We start from the raw sequence: 27,318 nt of genomic DNA, 5'->3' as shown, positions 1-27,318 counted from the left end.
AATGTTATGAACTGCACAGCTTTTTGTATTATGAGTTTATTCATAAAATGTGAACTATTTCTGTATTTATGGAAACATTCAAACAGTTTAGATTAAAATCCATGGCTCATAAAAAAACAATTATTGATTAACATAATTGATAGTGGCACTAGGGTACACATTACCTCAAATTAACATTGAATGGTTTTAAAAACAATCAACTGATTGTAAAAGTGGAGAATTGGACTGAGAGTTGTACACCACAAAAGTAAATTTGGAGAAGCCAGGAACTTTGTTGCATGCAGCACCTTAGAAAGGAGACAGAACAACGGTTAAGCATCACATTCATCATAGTATTTATCAGTCATAATTTGACTCACTTATGGCCATTGTAACCATAACTGGGTTAATCTAGGGAACTCACCATAGTGGCCTGTTGTGTTGGCACAGATGACAGCCCCAAAGAACCCTGGGTAATGTATCTTGATCCTGGAGATGGATGTCTTACAAGCAGTGGATGGATCTGTTCCTGTCTTCATTAGCTCCACAGCCAGGTAACTGCATTCGTAAACAAATTAAACACATTTCATTAGCATCTGGTTTTGGCATCGAGCAAGTTTAGCGATGATGAGCCGTTTGATAATCCTTAAAATATTTAAATGTCAGCTGTGACTAAAAAGTAGACCCAAATGTAGACAAAGCAGAAATGTAAGTCTTATCTGGGGTGTTATTCAGTGACGTAAAATGTTCTGAGTGTTGCGGATAGAAATATAATGAATAGAGCTGACATGACACGAGGTGACACTTCTATGACAATCATATTTTGTCTACACCATATGTTTCTATCACAATGTTCTTTAACGTTACATCCTTACAAACATCTCTGTGCTAGAAGCCTGGATGGATACCTAGGTAGGAAGCGCATCATGACATCTCCATCTCCCGTTGCTGCCGCACCCCCTGCAGTGCTGTCGGCGTAGGACCCTGCTCCAGCGATGGGAGAGTCCCCTACACGCCTACAGGACAGATCAAGGAGATGTACAGGTATACTCATCATCAATATTCATTATATACAGTACCAGTTAAGTTTGGACACACCTAGTCATTCAAGGGTTTTCTACATTGTGGACTGCAAAGCTGTCATCAAGACAAAGGGTGGCTACTTTGAAGAATCTCAAGTATAAAATATATTTAGATTTTACACTTTTTTGGTTACTACATGATTCCATAGTTTTGATGTCTTCTATTATTCTACAATGTAGAAAATAGTAAAAATAAAGAAAAATCCTTGAATGAGTAGTTGTGTCCGTGCTTCTACACCTGCATTGCTTGCTGTTTGGGGTTTTAGGCTGGGTTTCTGTACAGCACTTTGAGATATCAGCTGATGTAAGAAGGGCTATATAAATACATTTGATTTGATTTGGTACTGTACCAGTGCCTTCGGAAAGTATTCAGACCCCTTGACTTTTTCCACATTTGTTATGTTACAGCCTTATTCTAAAATTGCTTAAAAATATATAATCCTCAGCAATCTACACACAATACCCCATAATGACAAAGTGAAAACAGGTTAGACATTTTTGCAAATGTATTAAAAATAAATATCAAATACTTTATTTACATAAGTATTCAGACCCTTTGCTATGAGTCTCGAAGTTGAGCTCCGGTGCATCCTGTTTCCTTTTATCATCCTTGAGATGTTTCTACAACTTGGAGTCCACCTGTGGTAAATTCAAACGATTGGACATGATTTGGAAAAGCACACCTGTCTATATAAGCTCCAACAGTTGACGGTGCATGTCAGAGCAAAAACCAAGCCATGAGGTCGAAGGAATTGTCCATAGAGCACCGAGACAGGATTCTGTCGAGGCCCAGGTCTGGGGAAGGGTACGAAAACATTTCTGCTGCATTGAAGGTCCCCAAGAACGGTGGCCTCCATCATTCTTAAATGGAAGAAGTTTGGAACAACCAAGACTCTTCCTAGAGCTGGCCGCCCGGCCAAACTGAGCAATCGGGGGAGAAGGGCCTTGGTCAGGGAGGTGACCAAGAACCTGATGGTAACTCTGACAAAGCTCTAGAGTTCCTCTGTGGAGATGGGAGAACCTTCCAGAAGGACAACCATCTCTGCAGCACTCCACCAATCAGGCCTTTATGGTAGAGTGGCCAGACGGAAGCCACTCTTCAGTAAAAGGCACATACAGCCCACTTGGAGTTTGCCTAAAGGCACCTAAATACTCTGACCATGAGAAACAAGATTGAACTCTTTGGCCTGAATTCCAATCGTCACATCTGGAGGAAACCTGGCACCATTCCTACGGTGAAGCATGGTGGTGGCAGCAGCATCATGCTGTGGGGATGTTTTTCAGCGGCAGGGTCTGGGAGACTAGTCAGGATCGAGACAAAGATGAACGGAGCAAAGTACAGAGAGATCCTTGATGAAAACCTGCTCCAGAGCGCTCAGGACCTCAGACTGGGTTGAAGGTTCACCTTCCAACAGGACAACAACCCTAAGCACACAGCCAAGACAACGCAGGAGTGGCTTCGGGACAATTCTCTGAATGTCCTTGAGTGGCCCAGCCAGAGCCCGGACATGAACCTGATTGAACATCTCTGGAGAGACCTGAAAATAGCTGTGCATCAACACTCTCCATCCAACTTGACAGAGCTTGAGAGTATCTACAGAGATGAATGGGAGAAACTCCCCAAATAGAGGTGTGCCATGCTTGTAGCATCATACCCAAGAAGACTCGAGGCTGTAATCGCTGCCAAAGGTGCTTCAACAAAGTATGACGTAAAGGGTCTGAATACTTATGTAAATGTGATATTTAAGTTGTTTATTTTTAATAAATTAGCAAACATTTCTAAAAACCTGTTTTTGCTTTGTAACTATGAGGTATTGTGTGTAGATGAGGGGGAAAAAACGATTTAATCCATTTTATAATAAGGCTGTAAACGTAACAAAAGTCAAGGGGTCTGAATACTTTCCGAAGGCACTTTAATTTTAAACAACACATGCATACCCCGGGACCTTGTGGTTCGCTCCATTGGTTGATGTTCCTGCTGCAACTTGGCCATCTTTACCAATCACGATCATCCCTAATGTCAGGAAAAGGTACACAATATTAAATGTACAATTCTGATCTGAAGATCAAAGTTGACTATCGACCTCTACAAAACAATGAATTCATTTAATAAACTATACCAATAGTGTCATGTGCATGTATATCAATCTGTCGTTTTCTCCTCTGCCTCAATGTGGCTCCAGGTTTGTATGGTCCACAGTACTGTGAAGGATCTGGGGAAACATTCTGTTGATATTAAAGGGGAAAGATTAGTCAACATTAATTTGGGTTAAGACTGTTCTATTACAGCAGCAATAGACAAATAACACATTAGGTTGTTTGTGATTATATCCACAGTTCTGTAAAGGATTTTTTTTATTACTTTTTTTTGTCATTTAGCAGATGCTCTTATCCAGAGCGACTTGCAGTAAAGCAAAGAGAAGGCTTCCAATTTAATGAAGATATTTTCTACTTCAACCAGCACACTACCTAAGCACTTTAATCTTTTGGCTATGGTTACCCAGCTCAATAGTAATTTTAGCAGCCGGTAGCCCAATATGCATAAGCATTGTATTGTCTACAGGGCTTTGGTTGTGCCAATGGTAACAGCATGTTGGGATAAACAATAGTCTCTTTCATACGTCCCCCTAATGCATTATTCATAACATGGAAGTCCATTTTATTCATTACTTTTTCAAACATGGTGATATCCTTAAAAGATATCCTTTGGTCTGTCATTATCTTCCATACAAGATAATGACAGACCAAAGCTAGAGTAGAAAACACGCACCTTGCGATAATTGGGTTGGCAGTTGTCCTTCAACCACTGTGTGAAAATGCTGATAGATTTGTTGGTTGTAAGGTCTTCTGCAGTGAAGCCCATGTTCTCAGCAAAGACTGATGCTGTGTTGAACATGGTAGTGGGGTTAAAAATAACAATATAGGGTCAAAAGCAGCCAAACAGCAATACAATGTACTCCTAACTGTATATGATGGAATGGTTAGCTGTAGGAGGCTACTGTATGTTAAACGATAGGTGATGAGTTACATGCAAAAGGAGTAAAATGTTTTTGCTGTGTCTGTCCCCTTAGCAAATAAAAGCCTATTTTGAATCCTGCAATACCTGACTCGCCCACCAGTAGTGTGTGGTCGGTGCGTTCCATCACAGCTCTGGCCACCCCAATGGCATTCTTGATTCTCCGCAGGTCTCCTACAGCGCCCACCTCCATTGTATTACTGCGTCCACACAAAACCAGGAAACCTTTTTAATGAAGAATATTAATAATATTTCCAAGCAATGCCATGTCCCAGTATAACTTAATTAAACTTTATATTGACTGAAATGGGATCAACTGATTTTAGACACCCCCAAGCCCTACTATAATGACTGGTTAGTGGGTATGACTTGCCCGTTCATGATCATGGCATCCAGGGTGGTCTCTCCTCTCTCATCTGGGCTCCCTCCAAACCCCACACTGCCATCACACTGGTCAGCCTCGCAGCGGGCACAGCCCTTCTCCACGGCATCCAGCACAGAGCCCCCAGCCTGCAGAGCACTCCACGCTTTGAGAGAGAGAGTCACAGACAGACAGACGAGTGTTTGACTTAGTAAGAATATTGCAGTCTTGCTACATTCTAGGAATAAGTCTACGCGTGAAAATATACTTTATTAAAAAATAAATGGATGTTCCTCCTGATTCGCCTATTCAACATTAATGGGTCCCAAGAGCATCATTTGTACATAAAATAATATGTTGGTTCCCACACAACACACAAAATATGTAGCAGAGGTAGAACCTAGAAGCACACAATATTGAACTTTTTCACAGTATTTAGACATGATTTTGGTCACGCATTATCAGAGTGCCAGACAGTACAGTCCCAATCCTGCCAGATAACATGACCATCTCAAGGGATTTCCCATGAAAAGGAATAGGCCTAGGCTGCCAAAGAACCATTTGGTCAATGATCCCCCCCCAGTTGCCAAGGATTAGTATGCCAACTGGTGATATTTCGACAGCTTGGATTGTCCACATCAACTCAGAAAATAAAATCGAAATATTTTAGAGGGCCACATTCATCTCTTGGGCTGGCAGGACAGATCTAGCTAGCTAACTTCATGAATGTCTTTCTTACATTGTATCATTTGATAAAGTTGTATCAAAATGGATAACTTATTTGCAACAATAAGAACAAAATGATACAATGTAGTTACCTGCCGCTGTAGCATGCTCGAATGGCCATGTGTTTATAACAAGAGGCAATGTTGCTTGACCAAATGGCAACAAAAACATCAATATAAAACACAGAAGCATTTTGACAAAAGTTTTGCAAAAGAAATAACGTTAGCTTTCAGTTTCAACTGCAATTTTTGTGCAGAACATGGTAATTGCACGTGATTTATTTTTTATTTTTTTTAAGGTCCACAATATTTCGAAAATATACGAGGCGTTTTGAAATTAGTTGGTTAAAAACAAACCTAGCTTTCATTTAGAATTTCATTAAGAATAAACGTTCATTTTTCGACTTCCTTGTTTTGGCACATGACTAGTGGGCAGGCTTTTCATTAAAGGGCCAGCGTATCTTTTCAGTGCAACGCATAAGTTGAAATACAGCTTCATGCTCTGCATTGCTTTTCTGCAATTACATGGGACTTGATAAAGTGAACAATAAAAAAGACCATGTTTGCTGCGCTCATCATGCCAACACTTATCTAAATTCAGATCACACATGTTAACTCCTTCACAACTGTAGCCTAACAATAAATCTGTGAAATAAAAATGGACTGACTCCATCCATTTAAAATAGGTTCACGATTAATGTTAGTTGCGGGAGATATTGGATTCGACGTTTTGTTGGAACTGAAAACTGGATTTAATTTGATCTTCTCATCTCAAACAAAAGAAGACAAAAGCACAGGCTACACAGAGAAAGTAACAAAACAATCAAGTCTAACCTTGAGAAGTGAACCTTAGCAGTGTGTCATCTTTTACATTATTCATTTGGAAAATGCAATTTTCACTGATATTTTATTCATTGGTTAGTCCTTAAACATGGCATGGCACACCATGACTGTTACAAGGGGTCTGGTGGGGAACAATGAAGAGAGAAATATAGAGTATAACTTTTTCTGTGTTATTGATCAAAATGAAAGAGCAGAGGCTAAAAGGATTGCCCTTATAGGATATAACTTCATCAATCACACATGCCCTTTTGTGAGGCAATTTTCATGATGTCCTCCACAGCTTTTCAATAAACAATGTCACTAGTTCTGTAGAATAAGCATCACAGCTCAATCCTATGAATAAATGTTGCATGTCCACATAAGACAGTGAGAAAAGACACCACGTGCACATACTGTATGTATGAGTCTTTAGTCTCATAAGAAGAAATTAAATATTATGAATGCTTATAGCATGTGAAGTAATTTGGCCTGTCGGTCAATTCAAATGGGTGATTGATTTATTTTCCCTATTAGTTGATTACTAATACCAATGAATCCGATACAAAGAGTTAGTAATCCTGACCTTTGTTGTGTGTTGTGGCCAGAGTAAGCAATAATTAGCCCTCTTGTCAGACAACTGTTGACTTCTTATGTGACATACATTTTACTTTTGGGGTTTGAAAGGAGCTAATGATCTAATCGTTATTGAATGGTCATGTTAAAGGCATTGGTTAAACATTTATGATTGGCCTGATTCATCTTTTTTTTATAAGTTGTTGACTGAACCATTAGTTGACTGGCCTGATAGCGGTTTATGGTTGAGACACTGAACTTGTCAAACTTGTAAAGTTGAATTGCAAGGCCTAATAATGATGTGTTTTATTTCTCTGCCTTTATAGTGTTGGCTAATACAAAAAAAGTAGCGCAAATCACTAACTCATGAATTTGATATGGACCCGAAAAGCCATAAGTTATCGAGGTGGTGGTAGTGGTGTACCACTGTTTTTCATGTAACTCTTTTTTTACAACTTCACATGTAAATACCTTTGCAGCATGCACTTTGTAAAGGACCATGGGATCACAATTAAGGTGAGATAACGGCGATAATAGCGCAAAAGAAAAATCATGATAGGGTTCAGCTCATGTTATGGAAAACTTGAGAGCGAGATCATTAACTACACTTTTTTCTTGAAAGGAACTTTGCAAATAGTTTCTATTTAAAACATGTTAAATCCTCCCAATTTGTCTCATGACCATAGGGACTAAGAAGAGTTCCATGATTAGCCACTTCAGATGATTAAATATAGCTCAGAAGAAACTTTTTTTTTTAAATATGCTAAGCAACACCAAAGTCATTTGGTTCCATTTGGAGCAAAACCATTGAATGTGAAACAGATGGTAGAGAGATTTGTCAAGAGACCTGGCTTTGTAACACATGCGCAGTGAAGAGATTCATGGGTAGCGATTTAAAGGTCCGATAAAAGACCAGCAGTGTTTCAAAGCAAGCAAATGGAGTAAGACGCCAGCTAGGTAAACAGCGATAGCAGCTGCCCGACCAGAAGAAGAAAAAAACGTTCTTTTAAACAGCTGGCATTGGAATAAGCGTGGAGCACAACAGATCTGCCTTCAAAGGAATTAAAATGCAAATGAACAAAGCATTGATTATTGAAGTATTCCCACAAGAAATGATATTGCTATTTGGTGAAGTGACGATAATAAGGATGGTAGGCACTTTTCCACATTTTTATCTGTCAAACAATGCCAATAAAATCCTAATTGCGGGGGTAATTACAAAAATTATTTATTCAGAGTTCAGTGGCCAACTCGGTTGTGTCTTTGTATTTCTTTGCCGATTTGGATGATGTAGAGATAATAATTTATTGTATTTCTGCAACTTACGAATGAGAAGTATTTTCTTTACACGTTTCAATGAAAACTAACATTTTATCTTTATTTCAGATATAGTAGTGAAGAAAAAAGTTTGATGATTTTAAATCAATCCAAACTTAGATCTGTATAAACATTAAGCATATCTGTTTGTATCTTTGTCAACAATGTGTATTTGACACATTACCTAGCTTGAAAGTTAATATTTACAATAAGTCAAATGTCCATGGCTGTATTACCAAAAGTTGGCCAATTTCTAGCTATCGTTAAAAAAGTGAAGCACTTGTGAAGAGCAAACCAGTAGCTTATTTATTCATTTTTATATCAATCTAGTTCGGTAATGCAATAGCCTCAGTGAAAAAAATGTACAAAAAACATGATAGGTAAACTTAAATATGTATATTTAAAAAATATATTCTAAAATGGCTAAACTGGAGCACCAAGATAATGCTAGCTACACTCATACTTCGTCCGACACTTTAAAAAAAAATGAAATCAATGAGAAACATTTTCTATGAGTTGAATATCAAATCGTATTTTATTTAATATCAGAGTCATTATAAACTTTAATTTGGCACTGTTTTTGAAACAAACATTCACACAAATATAAGCAAACAAGATGTACCCAAAGACAAAACATTTCTCTTGAAATGTTCCTTTAGGAAACTACAATAACATCAGTGGATTAGATGCATTTCTGCTCAGTCAAGCACCCTTTTCACGAAGCTTAGGAACCTTATGTATGGGTATTTCCTTGTGCTTTTCATTGCGATTTGAATGCGTTAAATCCTTCCAATAGCCTTGCATTTGAGGCTACTCAAGCAGATCACAATGTTTGCTTTTGTTTGAAGCATTTAAGAACTGAGACGAACTCAAAGGTTTGTTTCTGGACAAAGGCTAGGACAGGCAACGCTTTGTCCCATTTCAAACAAAATGTTTAACAGGGGAGGCATGGGTCCATCAATATTTATTATGCAAGGCAAATCAACATTTCTCTTAGTCTTATGGTGTTTTTTAATCAGCCAAAATGTTTAAAAAAATATAAACGATATATCCCTTTAAAGGTAATTTCACATCATGCAATAAGGAATGGAACATAAAGAAGCAGATTACTCAAAAGGGGCATGAGCAAAACTGTTCAAAACACTTAATTATCATTCTATTGTGGGCTTATGTATGTACCCCAAACTTTTAACGCTCACAATATCCATAGAGATTCAACATTTGCAATGACCTCCTTTTCAGCTCTGTCAGCAGTTGTGTACAATCTAGTAATCAATTCAGAGAGTGGCTAAGAGGCAAGATGTATATCATTTAAGGCTGTTAATGCTGTGTAATGTATTTTGTTTTGTACTCTCCAGTTACATTGACTGACTCTTGGAATGGCCTACTGTGTTGTTTCTCAGAGGTTGCTGCTGTCACAACTGGTGAATGTGAACTGCTTAACATTGCAATTGATACAAGGCAGATGCCAAGGTGGACTAGAATGGCTACTTGGAATCTGCCAGTGGAAGGACTGACATTTTGTGAAGTGAAAGGTAAATTCAGACTGTGCTGTCTTTTTCTTCTTCTGACTAGAACGTTAAGGTACTCAGAGCCAATATCAACCATGCATCAGTAGCTGATTGACCAAGAATTATTAAAGATTCAGAATGTATGCTATGAGAACAAGATGTGAAGTATGTTATTTTGGCTCAGACTAGAGTATACAGTACATCCAACACAATGTAATGACCTATAGATCCAGTGGATGGGGCTGAAGTGGAACCTCTCAATCCTATTACCCTACATGAAGAACAATGATTGTAAAATCCTTAGGATCAACAGAATTGACTGATCCACAGGAATTGCTGTTCTTGTTACTCACGTGCAATCAAAAAGATTAAGTAATTTATATTTTGTTTATTTTTGGAAATACTGCTTGTGAATGAACATGAATGGAAAACATCATTCAAAACCTTTGATGATATTTTGTACTTTACGCCAGGTTACTTCTTCTAAAGCTTTTCTCCCAAAATCTTCAGTGTACCAGATCAACATTTGGAAATAGGTGCATCCCAAGACAAATTCAAAGCAGTTTGAATGCTATTTCAAGAAGAGGAGGAAGAGGAATGCCATTGGTAAGTATCACAAAACCTCATGTATTCCTCTTGAGATTTAAGTTCCTCTTCACACACAAGAGAGCAGGAAGAGCCTCTATCCTAGCTTTGGCAACCGTATGAAGTATCTTCCTTTGCCTGTTCTTTTCTCTACTGCCTGTGCAGCTGTGATAAGACACTAGTTATATCAGTGGAGAGGCAGCGGCGACTACCCGGGGTGTGGTGTTATGCTTTCTATGGAGTCACTGATGAACTGTTTACTCTAAATGGTAATGATGTGCTAGGGGGAGCACCAATCTTTACAGAAAGCTGTTAGGTGACTAGTGTCAACACAAAAGCCTCTGCCATGCCTGTGTCATGATCCCACTTTAATGAAACAATGAGATAGTTACCCCATGAGAGAAAATCGGTTTGTTTGTGATACTATTGGCATCAAGTGTTTTGAGTGTTACATTTCCTGTAGCTAGCACTAAGGTAGCAAGCAAACATTGTGGATCTAAACACGTTTCAGGTAACTGTTCCTATCCTATCTTCAACAGTCCACTGATCTGAAAGAGGTGAACGTGGTGGGAGGCCACTATTTTACATGTTGGAATTGCAGCCATACATTTTAACCATTCACTCTGTGCCATTGCAAATGCACATAGCTGAGTGAAGTATGTGGGCTATGATCAGCTCAATCTAACAGTGATAGGCATTTCATATTCAGAAGATATTTCCTATGAAAAATAAAGCAGTATCAATTGAAATCTCCTTTTCTCTCCACTGCATTCTTATTTCTTTACTTGCTTTGAATTCCGTTGCAGCTCTTTAGACTTTGACAACACCAGACAAAATCCAATCTATCTTGTTTTCATTTGTACACAAAGATGAAGTGTTCAAAAACATAAAAGGTGCAGTACCAAAATACGCAAAGGTACAACCAGGTGATATTACCGATGTAAATATTGACTCACACTATACAATTTAAACACCTATCCTAGATGTTATATACACAGACTCGGTCTATAAATTATAAACACCTTTCCTAGAGGTTATTTCCACATGATATTAAATGGCTTAGCAATGCCAGTCTGTATTAAACGTGTTTGTGTTGTAAGGTACACTCCAGGGAATCAATTCAGTCAATCAAATACCAAATTAATTAGATCTTGTTTTCTGATTACTGACCATATGACATTTTTCTTTGAGGTAAACATGCAGAATGATATTTGCTGTTAATTAAAATAAATTGTACGAACTAGATTAATTGTGATTGAATTAGATGGTCAATCTGTACACCAAATTTCTCATTTCAATTGTTTAGTGGGCAATAGCTCCCAATCAGTATTGGACACCTCCTTTCACTCCTGGGTGGAGATGGAAACTAAACAACCGACAGCATACATTCATTTGGGTTCTAAAGATTTAAGAGCACCAAAACCCATTCAATTAAAGGGACTATTATTCCAGGGCAATAGAAAAGGTCTCAGAACCGCTGAGAGTATTGTAGAAAAAAGTCTTATTGACTTGGATTGAAATGAAGCTGTTGTGAGGAAATGGATTTGTTGTTTGTCGAACAGCGCTACGTGTCACTCCAAACAATGAGAGTAAAATAACCACTTTAATTCCTGTGTTCTGTCGTCATCAAAGTGATCAGTGACAGCGTTTTGACTGGCACCTGTTGAGGAATCGATGTAATTGAATAACTTTTTGTTCCCCACCATCTGGTTCTCTGTTAAAAACACTGCGAGGACTGATTTAGAAAGCAGCAGCTATGCTAATGTTTTCCTGGTGTTTCCCTGGTGTAAGTGTAGATGTATTACACTATTGATCGAAACACAATTGTTGTGTACATCATTTCCTGTACATCTGAATACTGTGATTGTGATATCCTGTGACTGCTGATATTGATCTCAATAAGGTATTTAAACACAGATGCTCTTTCTTTCACAGTAAAGCATGGATATTTTATTGTACCTAAAACTATGTATCAACTAAGTACAATAATTTCCAGCATTATCTCCCAAAATTATCCAAAAACCAAGATCTCCAAGATTACAGGTTTGTTTCACATTTACCCTTGATCACACAGAGTACACAATATAGTGTATTACAGTAGGCCTTATGTATTAACAAAATGGAGTAAACATTAGATTTACTAGAGTTACAACAGGATGTTGTCGCACACATCCCAGGGATGCCATGACATTTGGTTCAAATAGTGGAGTTAATTTCCCCCTGAGAGACTTCTTCTAACATCTTTAATTAGGCTAAGAGAGCACTGCACAGTGTAATCAATCCTATCACCTCTGGGGGGCTATAGTCTTCAATATGAGGATATGCTTTGGAAAGATGTGTGGCCTTGAGAAGACCTTTTGTAAATTGCCCATTTAATTGCAAAATACTTAGAACTTACAGAAGCAGTAATGACTCAAAGCAACCTGGGTACCTATTTTATTATTAAGATCTAATTTACTCCTCATTCGGACTAATCTTACAAGAGTCTTTAAAACATAAAAATACAATTTATAAAACAATCACATTTTCACAACTAAAATTGTGTTCCTAACAGCAGACTTATTGATATGTAAAGTAAATAGGAAAGAATTGAATTGATAATTACTCTGGCTGTCTGAAAAGGGTACTGAGTACATAAACCCTAATCTACAAATTAAACACAGTTTGATTCCATTTGTCTATAACACCACTAACTGCTTAAAGTCAATTAAAGACTTTATAAAACCACCTCTAACTGACTACTTTTGGTAGTCAAAATCCTAATGTAAAAACAAAATGTTACAAAATGATATATTTTTTTGTTTTGGTTTGATGGATGCACACAACAGTCCTCATTAGTGGAGCTCTTTGAGAAAGGGTGAGGAAGCCTCTGTTTACTGCCATGAGACCATTGGGATAGGTTTAATTTATCTAGCACAGAGATTCTTCGCTCTGACAAGAGCAGCAGGGGGTCTTTGAAAGCAGGGCAGCATTTCAGCACTGCAAAGCTTTGGAAGTATCTCCCTAAAGTGGGTCTGGAATCAAAAGCTAGGGCTAATAGGCTATGCCTCGCGCGTTACAGCCTTAGACAGGCAGTGTGAGCCGGACTGGTTCGAGAACATTCATTTATTCATTGGCTGCTTCTTGTTAGGTACATGTCCGGACATGATAGCAACACATGAAAGTGTGGACAGAGAAATATGTTTGCTTGTGAAACCATCATTACATTTACATTTGAGTAATTTAGCTGACACTTTTATCCAGAGCGACTTACAGGAGCAGTTATGGTTAAGTGCCTTGCTCAAGGGTACACTGACAGATCTTTCACCTAGTTGGCTCTAACCAGCGACCTTTAGGTTACTGGGCCAAAATGGCACAAATGTCGACATTTCCACTAATGGCAAATGTATCTTAGAAGCACGTCTCCACAGATGCAAGACTAATTTGCAAGTTGTGCATATAAACAAATGGTTAACTGAAAGAACCGTGACTGTGTCTTGGTAATTGTTAGAGGGATAAGTAAGTTGTAATGAACATTGTCAGTACCTTATGTTAGATATGACAAGTGAACTCTTATTTACTGTAACAAGACAAGCAGCTGTGGTAAGTCAAGGCATCATTACCACTCTCCGGGCATTGTGCTCTTACTTCAGCTGAAATGTGCAGTCCATATAATAAAAACGTTTTTTTTGAGCATGTGGTAATGGCAATTGCATGGATATAATGTCAAACAAATGCTACACCTGCTCAAATTTCAACTTGAACAGTTTTATATCCGCAGATTGTGCAGCATTGTTAGGTTCGCAAATATTAAAATAGCCACGGTATCGGTCATTGCTGCAGACAGACCCTGGTGGGCTTATGGGAAATTGATACAGGGATGGCCTTAAATTCTGGCAAATGCCAGACAGACTGGTCCATTTTCAGTTGAAAAGCTGGAGCTATAGAAGTGGCCCGTAAGGACCTATTTTAAGTTTCTGTAGTGCAGGTCCATCCTTAGGTCCACTGGGCTATCTAAATCTTTTTTTGTTGTTGTTGCAAAATTATAATTATTTGGCTTCGAGGAGGAAAAACGGGACTGTGTGGGGGCCTCCCCCCAAAAATGGGCCAGTGTGTTAGAAATGCCCACGCTGATTCTGGTCCCAGGCCGTCCCTGAATTGATGCATCCACACACGGACCATGACGACAGATGCTGATTGGAGCCAAAAAGTGCTGAAATGTAGGCCTTGTTGTGTCCTTGTCAACAACTTGGGTAACAAGTGAATGGAAATTGGTTTTAACGGAATCAGGTAATCATTACTAAATGAATTTGCTCTGGGACCAAGGATATAAGTGGGATAAATATATATCTCTGAGATGAAAACAAATGTCACTTATGTAATGAAAGGCCGTATGCTTATTGATTTTTGAGGTTACGCTCTTTCGATGCCTTTCATCGGTGGCCTGTTAAAATGATGAGTTTTCATTTTGGCATCTGTTTATGGTGAGCTGTCAACAATTACTGTACATGCAACTATCAATAATGTTTTTGTCCTAGACATATGTAAATTACTTTATTGAGTGATTGAATAATTATGAGAGTGATTAACATTTACCATCCCTAGTAGGCTACTTTCTACTCAAATCACCACTACTACTACTACTAATACCATCATCATCAACATCATCATCAAAACCATTGCTAACATTATCCTCATATCATCATTAAAACTACTAGCATCATCATCACCAAAACCATCGCTATCACCAGCATCGTCAGACATTAACACAATCATGATTAATTTCCCCATGCTTAAAGACAATGTTCATTATTCCAATAACAGATGGACCCTGTTAACTGCACATGTCTGATGAGTGTTGAAGTGTCAGCTTCAGCTTGGGAAACAGCTGGGAGGACACGGCCTTGTGTTTTGGAGCTGGTCTGCGCCCTTAAATTATTCAGCCCTCACAGCTGTCTCATAGCAGGCTGCCTCAAGCTCTCTGGCCCCTTATAGCTCTCATAGCCTTCATTTCATACTAGTTTGAGTTTTACTGGCTAGGACGCATTGTAAATGGACTCCTCACAGCACTGTAATTAATTCATTAATATCAATGCCTCAAGCGCTTGACCCCAGAAGCCGAAACATTAATATAGCCTAACGTTCTTCTTCTTCGAAAAAAGATAATCTCATGCCGTCTCCCGCCCAATGAAGTAATTTACTACCCACTGGGCACACTACGTCCTTTCAACGTGGATAATTGGGTAATATTTGGTTGAGACGTTGATCAATGAGATTACAAGCTATATTCACCGACTCAAAAAGACAGCCAAAAGTTAGTTGAATTTCCAATGTGTTATCACTATGCTTTCAACCATCTAAAAGCACAACCAAATTCCAATGGAAAAACAATGTCTGATTTTTGGTTAAGTTGTCGCCCAAATGTTTATCACTGTGCTTTCAACCATTTAAAAGCACAGCAAAGTTCAAATGGGAATACATTGTCAGATATTTTTTTAAATGTATACAACCGATTGTGATATCACTGTTCATCTAATAGCACAATCACATGACCTTGATTGCAGTTGAGATTACATTACAAGTACATGGTGCAAGTGATCAATGCTGTTTGAGATTCTGCGCAGATTATTACAGCAATTGTGAAGATCTCCACAGACCTATGATGACCTATGCATGCAATCTTGAACATGCAGCATTTATATGATTTCATAAGAAGACATTTATAGTTACAGTGGATATGTTACTCATTTTAAGGTTGAATGTTACATTAAGATAGCCGTAATGAGGTCTAAGAACCCGGGACTGGGGTTAATATATAGAATTGTTATAAGATGGTCATTCCAAAGATAAGTTAGCTATTTGATTTAGAGTATAAAATAATAATAATAATATTGGATGAAACATTGAATTTGGTCTTACTGCTATTAGCCCATACAAACGCTTTGAATGACATTTTAATACATGGCAAACATAGTCAAATAAAAAAGTTTTCTGTCCTACAGTGCCTTCGAAAAGAATTGATTGACTCTTGACTTTGTCCACGTTTTGTTACATTACAGCCTTATTCTACAATGGATTAAATAAAAATATAAAATCCTCAGCAATCTACACACAATACCCCATAATGACAAAGCGAAAACAGGTTTGTTGAAATTTTAGCAAATGTATTAAAAACAGAAATGCCTTATTTACAGAAGTATTCAGACCCTTTGAGACTCGTTATTGAGCTCCGGTGCATCCTGTTTCATCCTTGATTGGAGTCCACCTTTGGTAAATTCTAATGATTGGACATGATTTGGAAAGACACACACCTGTCTATATAAGGTCCCACAGTTGACAGTGCATGTCACAGCAAAAACCAAGCCATGAGGTCGAAGGAATTGTCCTTAGAGCTCCGAGACAGGATTGTGTCGAGGCACAGATCTGGGGAAGGGTACAAAAAAAATGTCTGCAGCATTGAAGGTCACAAAGAATACAGTGCCCTCCATCATTCTTAAATGGAAAAAGTTTGGAACCACCAAGACTCTTCATAGCGCTGGCCACCCGGCCAAACTTAGCAATCATGGTTAGCAGATGTTATTGCGAGTGTAGCGAAATGCTTGTGCTTCTAGTTCCAACAGTGCAGCATTATCTAACAAGTAATATCTAATAATTCCACAAGAAGTACCTAATACACACACATCTAAGTAAAGGAATAGAATAAGAATATATAAATATTCTTCAGAGCACATATGCTAAGATACAATAGATAGCATAGAATACAGTATATAAATATGAGATGAGTAATGCAAGATATGTAAACATGATTAAAGTGGCATTATTAAAGTGACTAGTTTTCCATTAATTAAAGTGGCCAATGATTTCAAGTCTGTATGTAGACTGAGAAAACCTGCTCCAGAGTGCTCAGGACCTCATACTGGGGTGAACGTTCACCTTCCAACAGGACAACAACCCTAAGCACACAGCCAAGACAACGCAGGAGTGGCTTTAGGACAAGTCTTTGAATGTCCTTGAGTGGCCCAGCCAGAGCCCGGACTTGAACCCGATCGACCATCTCTGGAGAGACCTGAAAATAGCTGTGCAGCAATGCTCTCCATCAAACCTGACAGAGTTTGACTGGATCTGCAGAGAAGAATGGGAGAAACTCCCCAAATAGAGGTGTGTGTGTGTGTGCGCACGCATGCACATGAGTGAGAGTGAGAGTGAGAGAGAGAGAGAGTACCATTCAGAGGGTGAATGGGCAAGCCAAAATATTTAAGTGCCTTTGAACAGGGTATGGTAATAGGTTCCAGGCGCACCAGTTTGAGTGTGTCAAGAACTGCAACGCTGCTGTGGTTTTCACACTCAACAGTTTCCTGTGTGTATCAAGAATGTTCCATCACCCAAAGGACATCAAGCCAACTTGACACAAGTGTGCGAAGCATTGCAGTCAACAAGGGCCAACATCCCTGTGGAATGCTTTTGACACCTTGTAAAGACCATGCCCCAATGAATTGAGGCTATTCTGAAGGCAAAAGGTGGTGCAACTCAACATTAGGAAGGTGTTTCTAATGTTTGTACACACAGTGTATATTTCTCTCTTTATGAATGGAAATACTTGGGAATAGATAGACGCAGCCCATAGGCGGATGCGGTGGATTGAGACACAGCCCATACAAAAAAAACATATCTCTAGCTTAAACAGACAGATTTGATGGATTTTTGTATTACTATGTTAATTAGATTGACATGCAGGTGCAGATGGCGACTCTAGGGTTTTGGCTATTTACTGTATTACTAAAGTAATGTTGAATTGTGTTGGTTGACAATGGAACCAAATAACCTATATATACAAAAGTTTGTGGAAACCTCTTCAAATTGGTGGATTCGGCTATTTCAGCCACACCCGTTGCTGACAGGTGTATAAAATTGAGCGCACAGCCATGCAATCTCCATAGTATAACATTGCCAGTAGAATGGCCTTACTGAATAGCTCAGTGACTTTCAACGTAGCACCGTCATTGGATGCGTGGCACTGTCATTTTGTCAATTTTCTGCCCTGCTAGATCTGCCCCAGTCAACTGTATGTCCTGTTATTGTCAAGTGGAAACATCTAGGCGCAACAATGGGTCAGCCGCGATGTGGTAGGTCACACAAGCTCACAGAACCACCGAGGGCTGAAGCACGTAGCGTGTAAAAATCGTCTGTCCTCGATTGCAACACTCTCGTGGCATCCGCCATTGGACTCTGGATCAGTGGAAGTGCGTTCTTTGGAGTGATGAATCACGCTTCAGCATCTGGCAGTCCGACAGACGAATATGGGTTTGGCGGATGCCAGGAGAATATTACCTGCCCGAATGCATTGTGCCACCTTTAAAGTTTGGTGGAGGACGAAAAATGGTCTGGGGCTGTTTTTATGGTTCGGTCTAGGCCCCCTAGTTCCAGTGAGGAGAATCTGTTGATGACTTCCCAAATGCTGTATAGGCCTAAATAGTATAATTATGATATATGAATGATAAAGTATGCTCACATTTTATTTGCTCTTTTAAACCTACCCTTTGGAATTACTTGGATAGCATCAGTGAATCTATATAGTTTTTAAGTGGAGTTCTCTCAACAATATCATAGCTATGCAGGGTTTGGTTAAAACTCTGGATGGGAGACAAAATGGTAGCTATAGATAGATCAATTCTCCAGTAGGAGGTGCCGCCCAGCCTGTTGATTTTTTTCTCTTCTGATAGTGTATAAAATGTTGAAAATCTGACGTTTTTTAAAGGTACAAATTCAATATATTTTTTACAAGGTTTGTCTATGTTGAAATGTGGTCACCATGATGACATAATCCTGTGGTTGAAATTTTACCCTCAAAACAACTGTTTACGTTGATGACTTTTTTCAAATCCAATGTATTTTACACGTAAAAATACATTGAACAATTCAATTCCATTAAGAACAATGTTGATTAAACCAGTCCGTGCCCAGTGGGTTGCAGTGCACGAATTGAAGATATTAGTCTATTTTTATCAGACCGTCTCTTTTTTCAAGATATCTTTAATTATTGACTCGTCCCCTGAAGGAAAGTGGTTAAAGACCCGCTCTTTCTCCTCTCAGAGCCTGCCTTGAAGAAAGAAATGGATCTTTGGGTGAGTGAGGCGTCCTGGTGAGATGAGTCTAATTATCTCTAAGAAAGCAAGTTGGAAAAGGTTTTTTAATTAGGTCTGATGCTGAATCGGTGCGCTGAGAATTTGTGCATTGTGATGGATGGTGTGTGCATCTCCTTAGTGTCTGCAGATAGAATAATAATATGAGGGGGGGTGGAGGGACTCTGGGGGCGGTGCCGGAGGAAGTGGGCGAATGAAGCCCAATCCCATGATTATCATGGGGCAGGTGAGGGAGGGGGGGAGAGAGAGAGAACCCCCCAGCGACTGAGCAGTCCTATTCCAGCACAGTGGATTGGTTAGCCCGTCTTCACACTTCCCTCTCATCTCAGCAGGGGGGTCCCACAGTCGCCAAGCCCTTAATGCCTCTCCTCTTCCCCAAACTCTGCAGCTGCTTCGCGGATAGCATGCAAAATACATAATCAGTATATAATCACAGTCAACTGCAGTGTTTTGAGTAGGTGGAAGTGGTGCTTCGGGGTGGGTGGAAAGTGTTGCGTTCAAACACAAAATTGAATCATGCAAAATTAGATATGTGTATATGTTATATAGGGCCCTGTGTTTTGGACAATCATGTCACATGACCTGGATTTAAACCTTTATTTAAAGCTTGTTCAACAAAATGTCCCCTTTTCTTTTTATGGCAAATGGTCCAGCATCATCCTTAGACAATTGCTTTAATTTTTGGTGTAACTCTCATTTATGGTAAAGGCTTAAAATAAAGGTTAAAATCTCGATCATGTGACATGATAGTCCTAAACACAGGGCCCTAGTTTATGTAGCCTACGTGTGATGTATGTCAAAACAACTATGTATCCAAATGAATCCCAGAACAGAGCATGTGATAATACGATTATATCTACGCTAACTCCATTACAAGCTTGAAAGGCTACTGGAGGTGTGCTTTGGCATTTGAATGCCATCGTAACACAAACCTTTTTTGGGACAAATTCACACTGTATGAAAAGCCTGGATAGTATTTTCTACAGAAATAAACACACGTTGAGTCACACAGTTCCTGAGTAATACGCGTACCCAAAATATTGTGCAAGTGAATGCACAATATTTTCTGAATACAATGAGCTGCTGTATTTATTTCCTTCATATAATTATTGGAGGAGTCCCATCCAAACTGACTATTCATGGCTTTATTCAACAAAAAGTTATTATATTCAATTTTGTATTCAATTTGAAGTTTTCCACCTGATCACAGCATTCCACTGTCTAATTTCCTCAAAGGGTACACACTGGCCTGCACACTGCTCTGAATCCTCACTGAACTCTTGGAAGATGAATGGCAGGGATTGAGTGAGTCCTAGTCCCTTTGATGTGGACTAATGGAGAGACCCTGTTCCACCGCTCTCCTCTGTATTCTCATAGACTACCGAGCCGACTGTGCCAGTGCATTTAGACACCCCATCTGAGAAGCTGGTGTTACAGTTAAGGTTAGTCCAACAAGTTGTGTTTGTTTCATTTTTTTTTATTTCTCAATATGTACACTTAAACATACATAAATGCATGTGCACACACACACAGAGATACTTCAAACGAGACCAAGGCTCATCATCAATCAACTGGTAGTCAAAGGGGAATTCAACTGAGGAATAAATCAATGAAAAAGAGGAGACCATGGTTCCTACTACTCTAAAGGGACATGATGATTTGGTAAGCATATCATATGCTGCGCTATGTATAAGGCCATCCAAAAACAGTCAGCCATTTCATGGTCTATTTCTCCCTTACAGAGTGGATGAAATGGATGACATTCTGCTTTGTCACACTGCCACGGCTCATAGCTTCAGAAGGCCTCTTGACAAATTAACCCACTGCAGGAGAGTCACTCAGCCCTCTCACTCCTATGAATTTATCATGAGTAACGTCATTCACTCCACGGACAGACTGCTTTACCGTTCCCCTCAACACTCCTCACATCCTCAGAGCTGAGGAAGGAAAAGACTGGGTCAAACTTCAAGTCAACATTACTACATTGGAATGAGAAAAAAAAGGTAACACTTCCTTTAAGCACATTTATAATGCCTTGAAGACAGACTTAGCCTTACTGAAATTGTTTTTAGGGTCCAGTCCACTCAATTAAATATACATAATTTAGCTTAATGCTGCAGGAAGAAACATCATAATAATAGCGTGATTTTGTGGAAGTACCCCTCTGTAGGATCAAAGGGATCAAAAATTGAAATAGTGGTAAAACAAATTCTAATATGGATAGCCTATTATCATTATCATTAGTAGTACCCCAGATTGAATACCATTAGATTTGGTTATGCCTCATTTAAAATGTTTTAGGCCTTAGTAAATAAAAAATATGTCATTGGCTTCCGCAGCAAAAATGTAAAGGAGGATCCTAATGTGGTCACCTCTTTTAGGCCTAGCTGATGGAGTAGAAGAAGGGATTGTGGGTTCTCAATTTGGATGTCTCCCAGAACTGGTTCTCAAAATGATCTTCTATCTTGGGAGCAATGCATGGACCCCTGATGTGTTCTCACAGCTTGTCCTCAACATATTGATGAAAAAGGAGTGCGTGAGATATTGATTATAATTTAGCATCCGATCATGTCATCCAGTGGATGTACTTGGTCCATTGTGATAGCTTTAGGCATGCTATGTTATATTAATATTACTGTGTATGATCTTAATCCTTCTAGCAGGGCATTTAAACATCTAATGTTACATTTGTGTCACTTAATGGTGAATGTAATCAATATTTTAACCACAGAATCAAGTAATTGTACTTTATGAATAGTTTTAAGTTCCCCATAAATCTGTTGTAGAATATAGCCTCAAATCACGGGGCGTGGGACTCAATAAAAAACATACAGACATATTACTGTAGCCTGTATCACACAGCAAATGTCAACGCAAAAAAAGATCTATGCATTAGAAAACATATCTCGTTATCTTCCTAAACCCTGCATTATGCCCTAATATGCTGATTTAATGGTAATAAACCTACTAGATAGGTCTTTTTCAAAAAGGAAAACATGACTCACTCCTCCAATCAGTTATCGCTAGGAACAAAGTTTCATTGCCATAGGAGACCAATTTCAAGTCAATTATATAAACTCCCTGCTGCTCCTGCCCTCTGTAGAGCACTACCAAGTAGCCATGTGAGGCTCCTCTCATCTTGAAAATCTATGGAGGTCATTATTTTCTTAAATGCAAACTTAACTTACTAAGGGCTCTATTTTATCAAATCTAACGCTATGTTAAATCTAAGCGCAGGCGGTAGCGTTATAGGTTCAGGGGTGTGTCAGATATTTTAGCTTTTTTCGCTATTACAATTATCGCTGCATTTGCTAGTATTGGCAGGAAAAGGCTGGGTTTTGATGAATAAATAAGTTGTGGGGTGTGTCGAGGCTTGGCCCCTCACTGGCCAATCAGAATGTGCTCCATGGCAAAATATGTGGTTGATTCAAGTTGTGTACTGCCTTGGAATCAACTCCAATTCCAATGTTAGTCCTTTATAGTTTGTTAAATGGCTTACAGAAACTAAATAAAATGTAAACCTATCTTTGCTAAATACGTTAACTGAAACCCATTTACAGTCCACATTTTCCTAAGTAATTGAATGGCTTCAATAGTAATCACACTTATTTAGGGGCCATGCCTACTGTAAATTGCATTATGGCTGAGCATGGAGATGCCAAACATTGTCAATAAGCAAGATGAAATTCATTACTGATAAGGCCTAAAAAGAGAATGAATAATTCTAATCAAATTCTAATCAAAATGAAACAACAACTTGTTTTAAATAGGCTATGTCACACTTACAGGCATCATGATTTCTCCCAGTGGGCATATAATATTAAAACAATGCAGACTATGGAGGGTTTACGCACATCCAAAATGTGAACTGCATGGCTAAAATAATGTAGGCCTGCCTACAATGCATAGACAACAAGGGAATGTCAGGTCACTGTTTTACTCCTTTCAAACTTTATATTTTAATAAAGCTTTGGTGATTAAGATTTATTTCCAAGTGGTCTCAGGAGCCAAACCCTTTACCGACAGTCTTGACTACTTTGCGTTTGCATTGGGCAGCACAAAAAAAAGAAGCATACATTGAGAGGAGGGGAGGCTATGCTTGGTTTTTAACCAAATAAAATGAAATGGGAAAAAACATTAGTTTTTTATGTATTTAAATACAAAGTTTACAGGCACCAAATGCACATACGTCTACTCTTGTTCCATGTGCATATGGGCAGTGTGCATCACGGCAGGATAGGCTGTCAGAATTCATTCCATAACCGACTACCAGCTTTTGTTGGGCTTAAATATTCCTGAAATTAGCACTTTGTTCTTAAGGACACGCCTAAAATATTTCCAACCCCTCCGAACCTGGCGTTAGGGCTGGAAAATGCCAGTGCACCAGTTTTTAGATGACGAAATTGCAAACTAACGTACGTTTGACACTAGCACCGCCTTAACGCCAGCCCGAAATAGAGTCCTAGGTTTTACTTTATGCTTCCACTGGCTGGCCATATTGACAGTTGTCAAAACAAGTGTTGATTATCCTAGTTATTACTGTATAAGATGGTTGCCCATTCTATGATGCCAGTCTGTCATTCTACATGGCTCAACAGATGGACATGCTGTAGATTACAGCTGTTACAGTGATTGACAACTTGACTTTTGATCTGGAGGCTGGTCAATACCACATATCAATCAACAGCTGGTATGAACACACCATTCATTACATTGCTGGTGGAGTTTTTTTAAATTTATTTTTAAATTTAATTTTTATTTAACTAGGCAAGTCAGTTAAGAACAACTTCTTATTTTCAATGATGGCCTTGGAACAGTGGGTTAACTGCTTTGTTCAGAGGCAGAATGACATATTTTTATCTTTTCAGCTTGAGGATTCAATCTTGCAACCTTTCAGTTACTAGTCTAACGCTCTAACTACTAGGCTACCCAGCCGCCCCAGGTTAGGTTTTTGTGCAAGGAAGCATTGCTAATAAAAGTTTCATATTACTTACAAAACATCTGAGATGTTTACTTGTGTGCATTTATTTAATTGTGTCTGGGTGAATTCTTACTGGATGACAAAGCCGCAGAGACTCACATAGTTATCTGTTGACATACGGATATTCAATGCTATAGCACTGAAGTCCCTTGATGGTTTCAATTGTTATTGTTTTTCTTCTATTTGTAGATCTAGTGGTCACCCTGTTTCATTTAGATGACAGCATATATTGGACATGATGGCTTGATAACATAGTGGACATGATGGCTTGATAACATAGTGGACAGGATGACATAGTGGACATGATGGCTTGATGACATAAGGACATGATGGCTTGTTGACATAGTGGACATGATGGCTTGATGACATAGTGGACAGGATGACAGTGGACATGATGGCTTGATGACATGATGACTTGATGACATAGTGGACATGATGACATAAGGACATGATGTCTTGATGACATAGTGGACATGATGACATAGTGGACATGATGGCTTGATGACATAGTGGACATGATGACATAGTGGACATGATGGCTTGATGACATAGTGGACATGATGACATAGTGGACATGATGACATAGTGGACATGATGGCTTGATGACATAGTGGACATGATGGCTTGGTGACATAGTGGACATGATGATATAGTGGACATGATGATATAGTGGACATGATGGCTTGATGACATAGTGGACATGATGACATAGTGGACATGATGACATAGTGGACATGATGATATAGTGGACATGATGGCTTGATGAGGATGGTGAAGGAGGTGATGGGACCGTCATACGTTCTGCACCTTGAAAAGGTCAAAGACCTCAAGCTTTGAAAATGTGTATGTGTGGGTGTGTGCGTGCGTCCTAACATGTGAATGTGATGCATCATCCACTGCAGTTTTATTGAGTTACAGCATTGATTCTATGTGGTTTCATCTGACACTATAATGACCATTACTTGATTGAATCTAAATGATCATGCAGTCATGTTGTAGCAAGACATGGCCCCAACATCCCAGAGGATGTTCTGTCTGGGGGAGCCTAGGAATGAAAAAGACAAAGAATGACAGAGAAAAGATTGCAGAGATCTGATGGGTGCTAAACTGATATAAATCTTATATACAGTAAATTGTGTTTGTAAATGGCCGAAACCCCACGTCCATAGTTAGAGTTTGTAAATAGTGAGGCAAAATGGCTGTTCACTGTTGAAATTTGACTACAGTATGTTAAGAATATCTGTATAAGCCTGGCCAAACATTTCAATAGCTTATCTTCCATAATGCAGTATTGATATAATAATTAAATAGAATGAACATGTATTTCTCAAACTTTGACATATTACACTTTGGGGGTCAAAACCAAGCTTTTAATTGTGAGTTCCCTTTTTGGTAAAAACAAGTCTGGTAAATGACCCCTGTGGGAATAGTTGTACTCAAAATGTGCAATTGTCATTGTGGATGTTTTTGTGTTCTGCCTGTAGCGTGTTTTACCAAAGGTTATGAATGTATAGGACTGTTATGGAAGTTCCTAATAACCATCCACAATTGTCCCCAAAACCTTAATATGGGTGCTAATATTCAAGCAGTAACCCCAATAAAGTATAAAATGTGTCCGTATATGGTGTCATGAAGCAAAGGGGCTGCTTTTCCACAAGTAAGAAGTAGACACAACACACTGAATATGGTATGATGGCTTTGATACTCTTACAAACTTGTGTAAATTCTTAGTCATGCATGAAGTGTGAAATTGAAAACAACAAGATAATTCGGCTTGAAATATTGCGACTTTAGATACTTCTGTTTAGTTATAATATTCAATTCTGTGTTTATAACAACATTCGATAAGAATCCATTCTCTTCCATTTTAATGATTTGAATCAGGATGATAAAACCTTCATGTTAGCTTTACATAGAGCAGACTAAAGCAAAATTAGCAAAATAGCTAAGTTTGCTTTCGGCAGAAATATTTGATTCTCCTCCTCTCTTCCAGCTTCTGGTAACTGTGCCCTACTGTAATGGCCTCCTGTTTGCCTGTCTGTCAGTAGAGAGAGAGGAAGTTGTATGAGTGGATTTAGATTGCATTTTCCTTTCCTTATTGTTATTTTTGGGGAGAATAACAGATTGCTCCTCCACTCAAAGGCAGAAGCAGAAATCACTCTGTGTGTAATGAATCCTTTAGTGTGCCCTCTGCTCAGCTCAAAATGGAATAAATGTGTCATTAGGGACGCGGGTATCATTACCTTGATGAATTACAGAAGGTATAACGATTATGGAAATAGTCATCGACTGATCATCCGTCTCAATTTATTTGTGCTCAGTGCCACTGTGGCCCCGGACTAAAATGGTATCATGTCATGAGTGTACAGCATGTTGACGATGCTGGCCGTGCCCTTACAGCAGTGGGGCTCTTTAGCTCTGGTGTACGTCATCCATCCACTGCTCAACAATGGAGTGGACTGGGTAAATGCTAATTGGTCAATTGACTGGTCTGCATGGCAATTGGCCAAGGGAAGTGCCTCGATCATGCCCTTGGGACACGTACCATGAGTACAATTGCTTCAATATGATTTTATAAGACAATTTTCAGGCTATTTCCATATGTGACCCTTTTATGTGTATGCAAATCTGCACAAAACATATTTAGCCTTCACAATGTTTGTCTGCCTATAAGGGAGCTTGGTCGCCCTGCATATATTTGTGTTTTATCTTAATACACAGACAACAAAATGATCAAGACATTTAGGCCGTCATTGTATCGAATTCCCATGTTGCGAATACATTGTAATATGATTCATTTGCACCACGCTATGGCATCTATAATTTGCACCACACTATGGTCAATTTGGTAAGCCTGTGAGACAATAAATCACAGTTATGTCAAGCGTGCTCATTAGACTTCAATTTATGAAAATTGCATGGGATATGAAGATTTGCAAAGGTCCAGACTCAGTGAATGCTGTGTGATAGATTCTCTCTGGAGAGTTTCTAATCGCTGCTGCAGGAATATGGGATAATGGAGAACATATCTCTTCATTAAATGGGGGTAGGAGGAGTACAGTTCAGAAAATTGCAGTACGGTTCATTCAGGCAATGATATACGGGTCTCTGTTTTGTTGCTCCTGCACTTTCAGCACACAGTACCGTATCTCATGCATGTGTAAAAAAACAAGTTCCATTTCTTGGTAGAACAAAGGTTTATTACTGAATCACTGTAATTGGCGGAATAATGTTTTTTTGTAAATGC

General features: G+C 38.9%; 1 protein-coding gene and 1 long non-coding RNA gene across 2 annotated transcripts; one reads left to right on the top strand and one right to left on the bottom strand.

The window, feature by feature from the left end:
- Nucleotides 1–20: 20 nt before the first annotated feature.
- On the bottom strand, nt 21–5,625 carry aga (aspartylglucosaminidase). The gene is made up of 9 exons (XM_029727081.1): nt 5,257–5,625; nt 4,451–4,604; nt 4,165–4,277; nt 3,832–3,944; nt 3,182–3,287; nt 3,000–3,075; nt 888–995; nt 404–537; nt 21–287 (listed from the first exon to the last, which is right to left on the bottom strand). The coding sequence occupies exons 1-9, from the start codon at nt 5,354–5,356 to the stop codon at nt 187–189; spliced, it is 1,005 nt and encodes a 334-aa protein (XP_029582941.1). The 5' UTR covers nt 5,357–5,625; the 3' UTR covers nt 21–186.
- On the top strand, nt 899–9,954 carry LOC115170794 (uncharacterized). Its single transcript, XR_003871095.1, has 3 exons — nt 899–1,023; nt 9,279–9,410; nt 9,897–9,954. It is a non-coding gene; the product is annotated as an uncharacterized LOC115170794 (long non-coding RNA).
- Nucleotides 9,955–27,318: the final 17,364 nt, after the last annotated feature.

This window comes from Salmo trutta, chromosome 3, assembly GCF_901001165.1.
Source record: "Salmo trutta chromosome 3, fSalTru1.1, whole genome shotgun sequence".
NCBI lineage: Eukaryota > Metazoa > Chordata > Actinopteri > Salmoniformes > Salmonidae > Salmo > Salmo trutta.
This window is presented reverse-complemented; position numbering and strand designations above follow the sequence as displayed.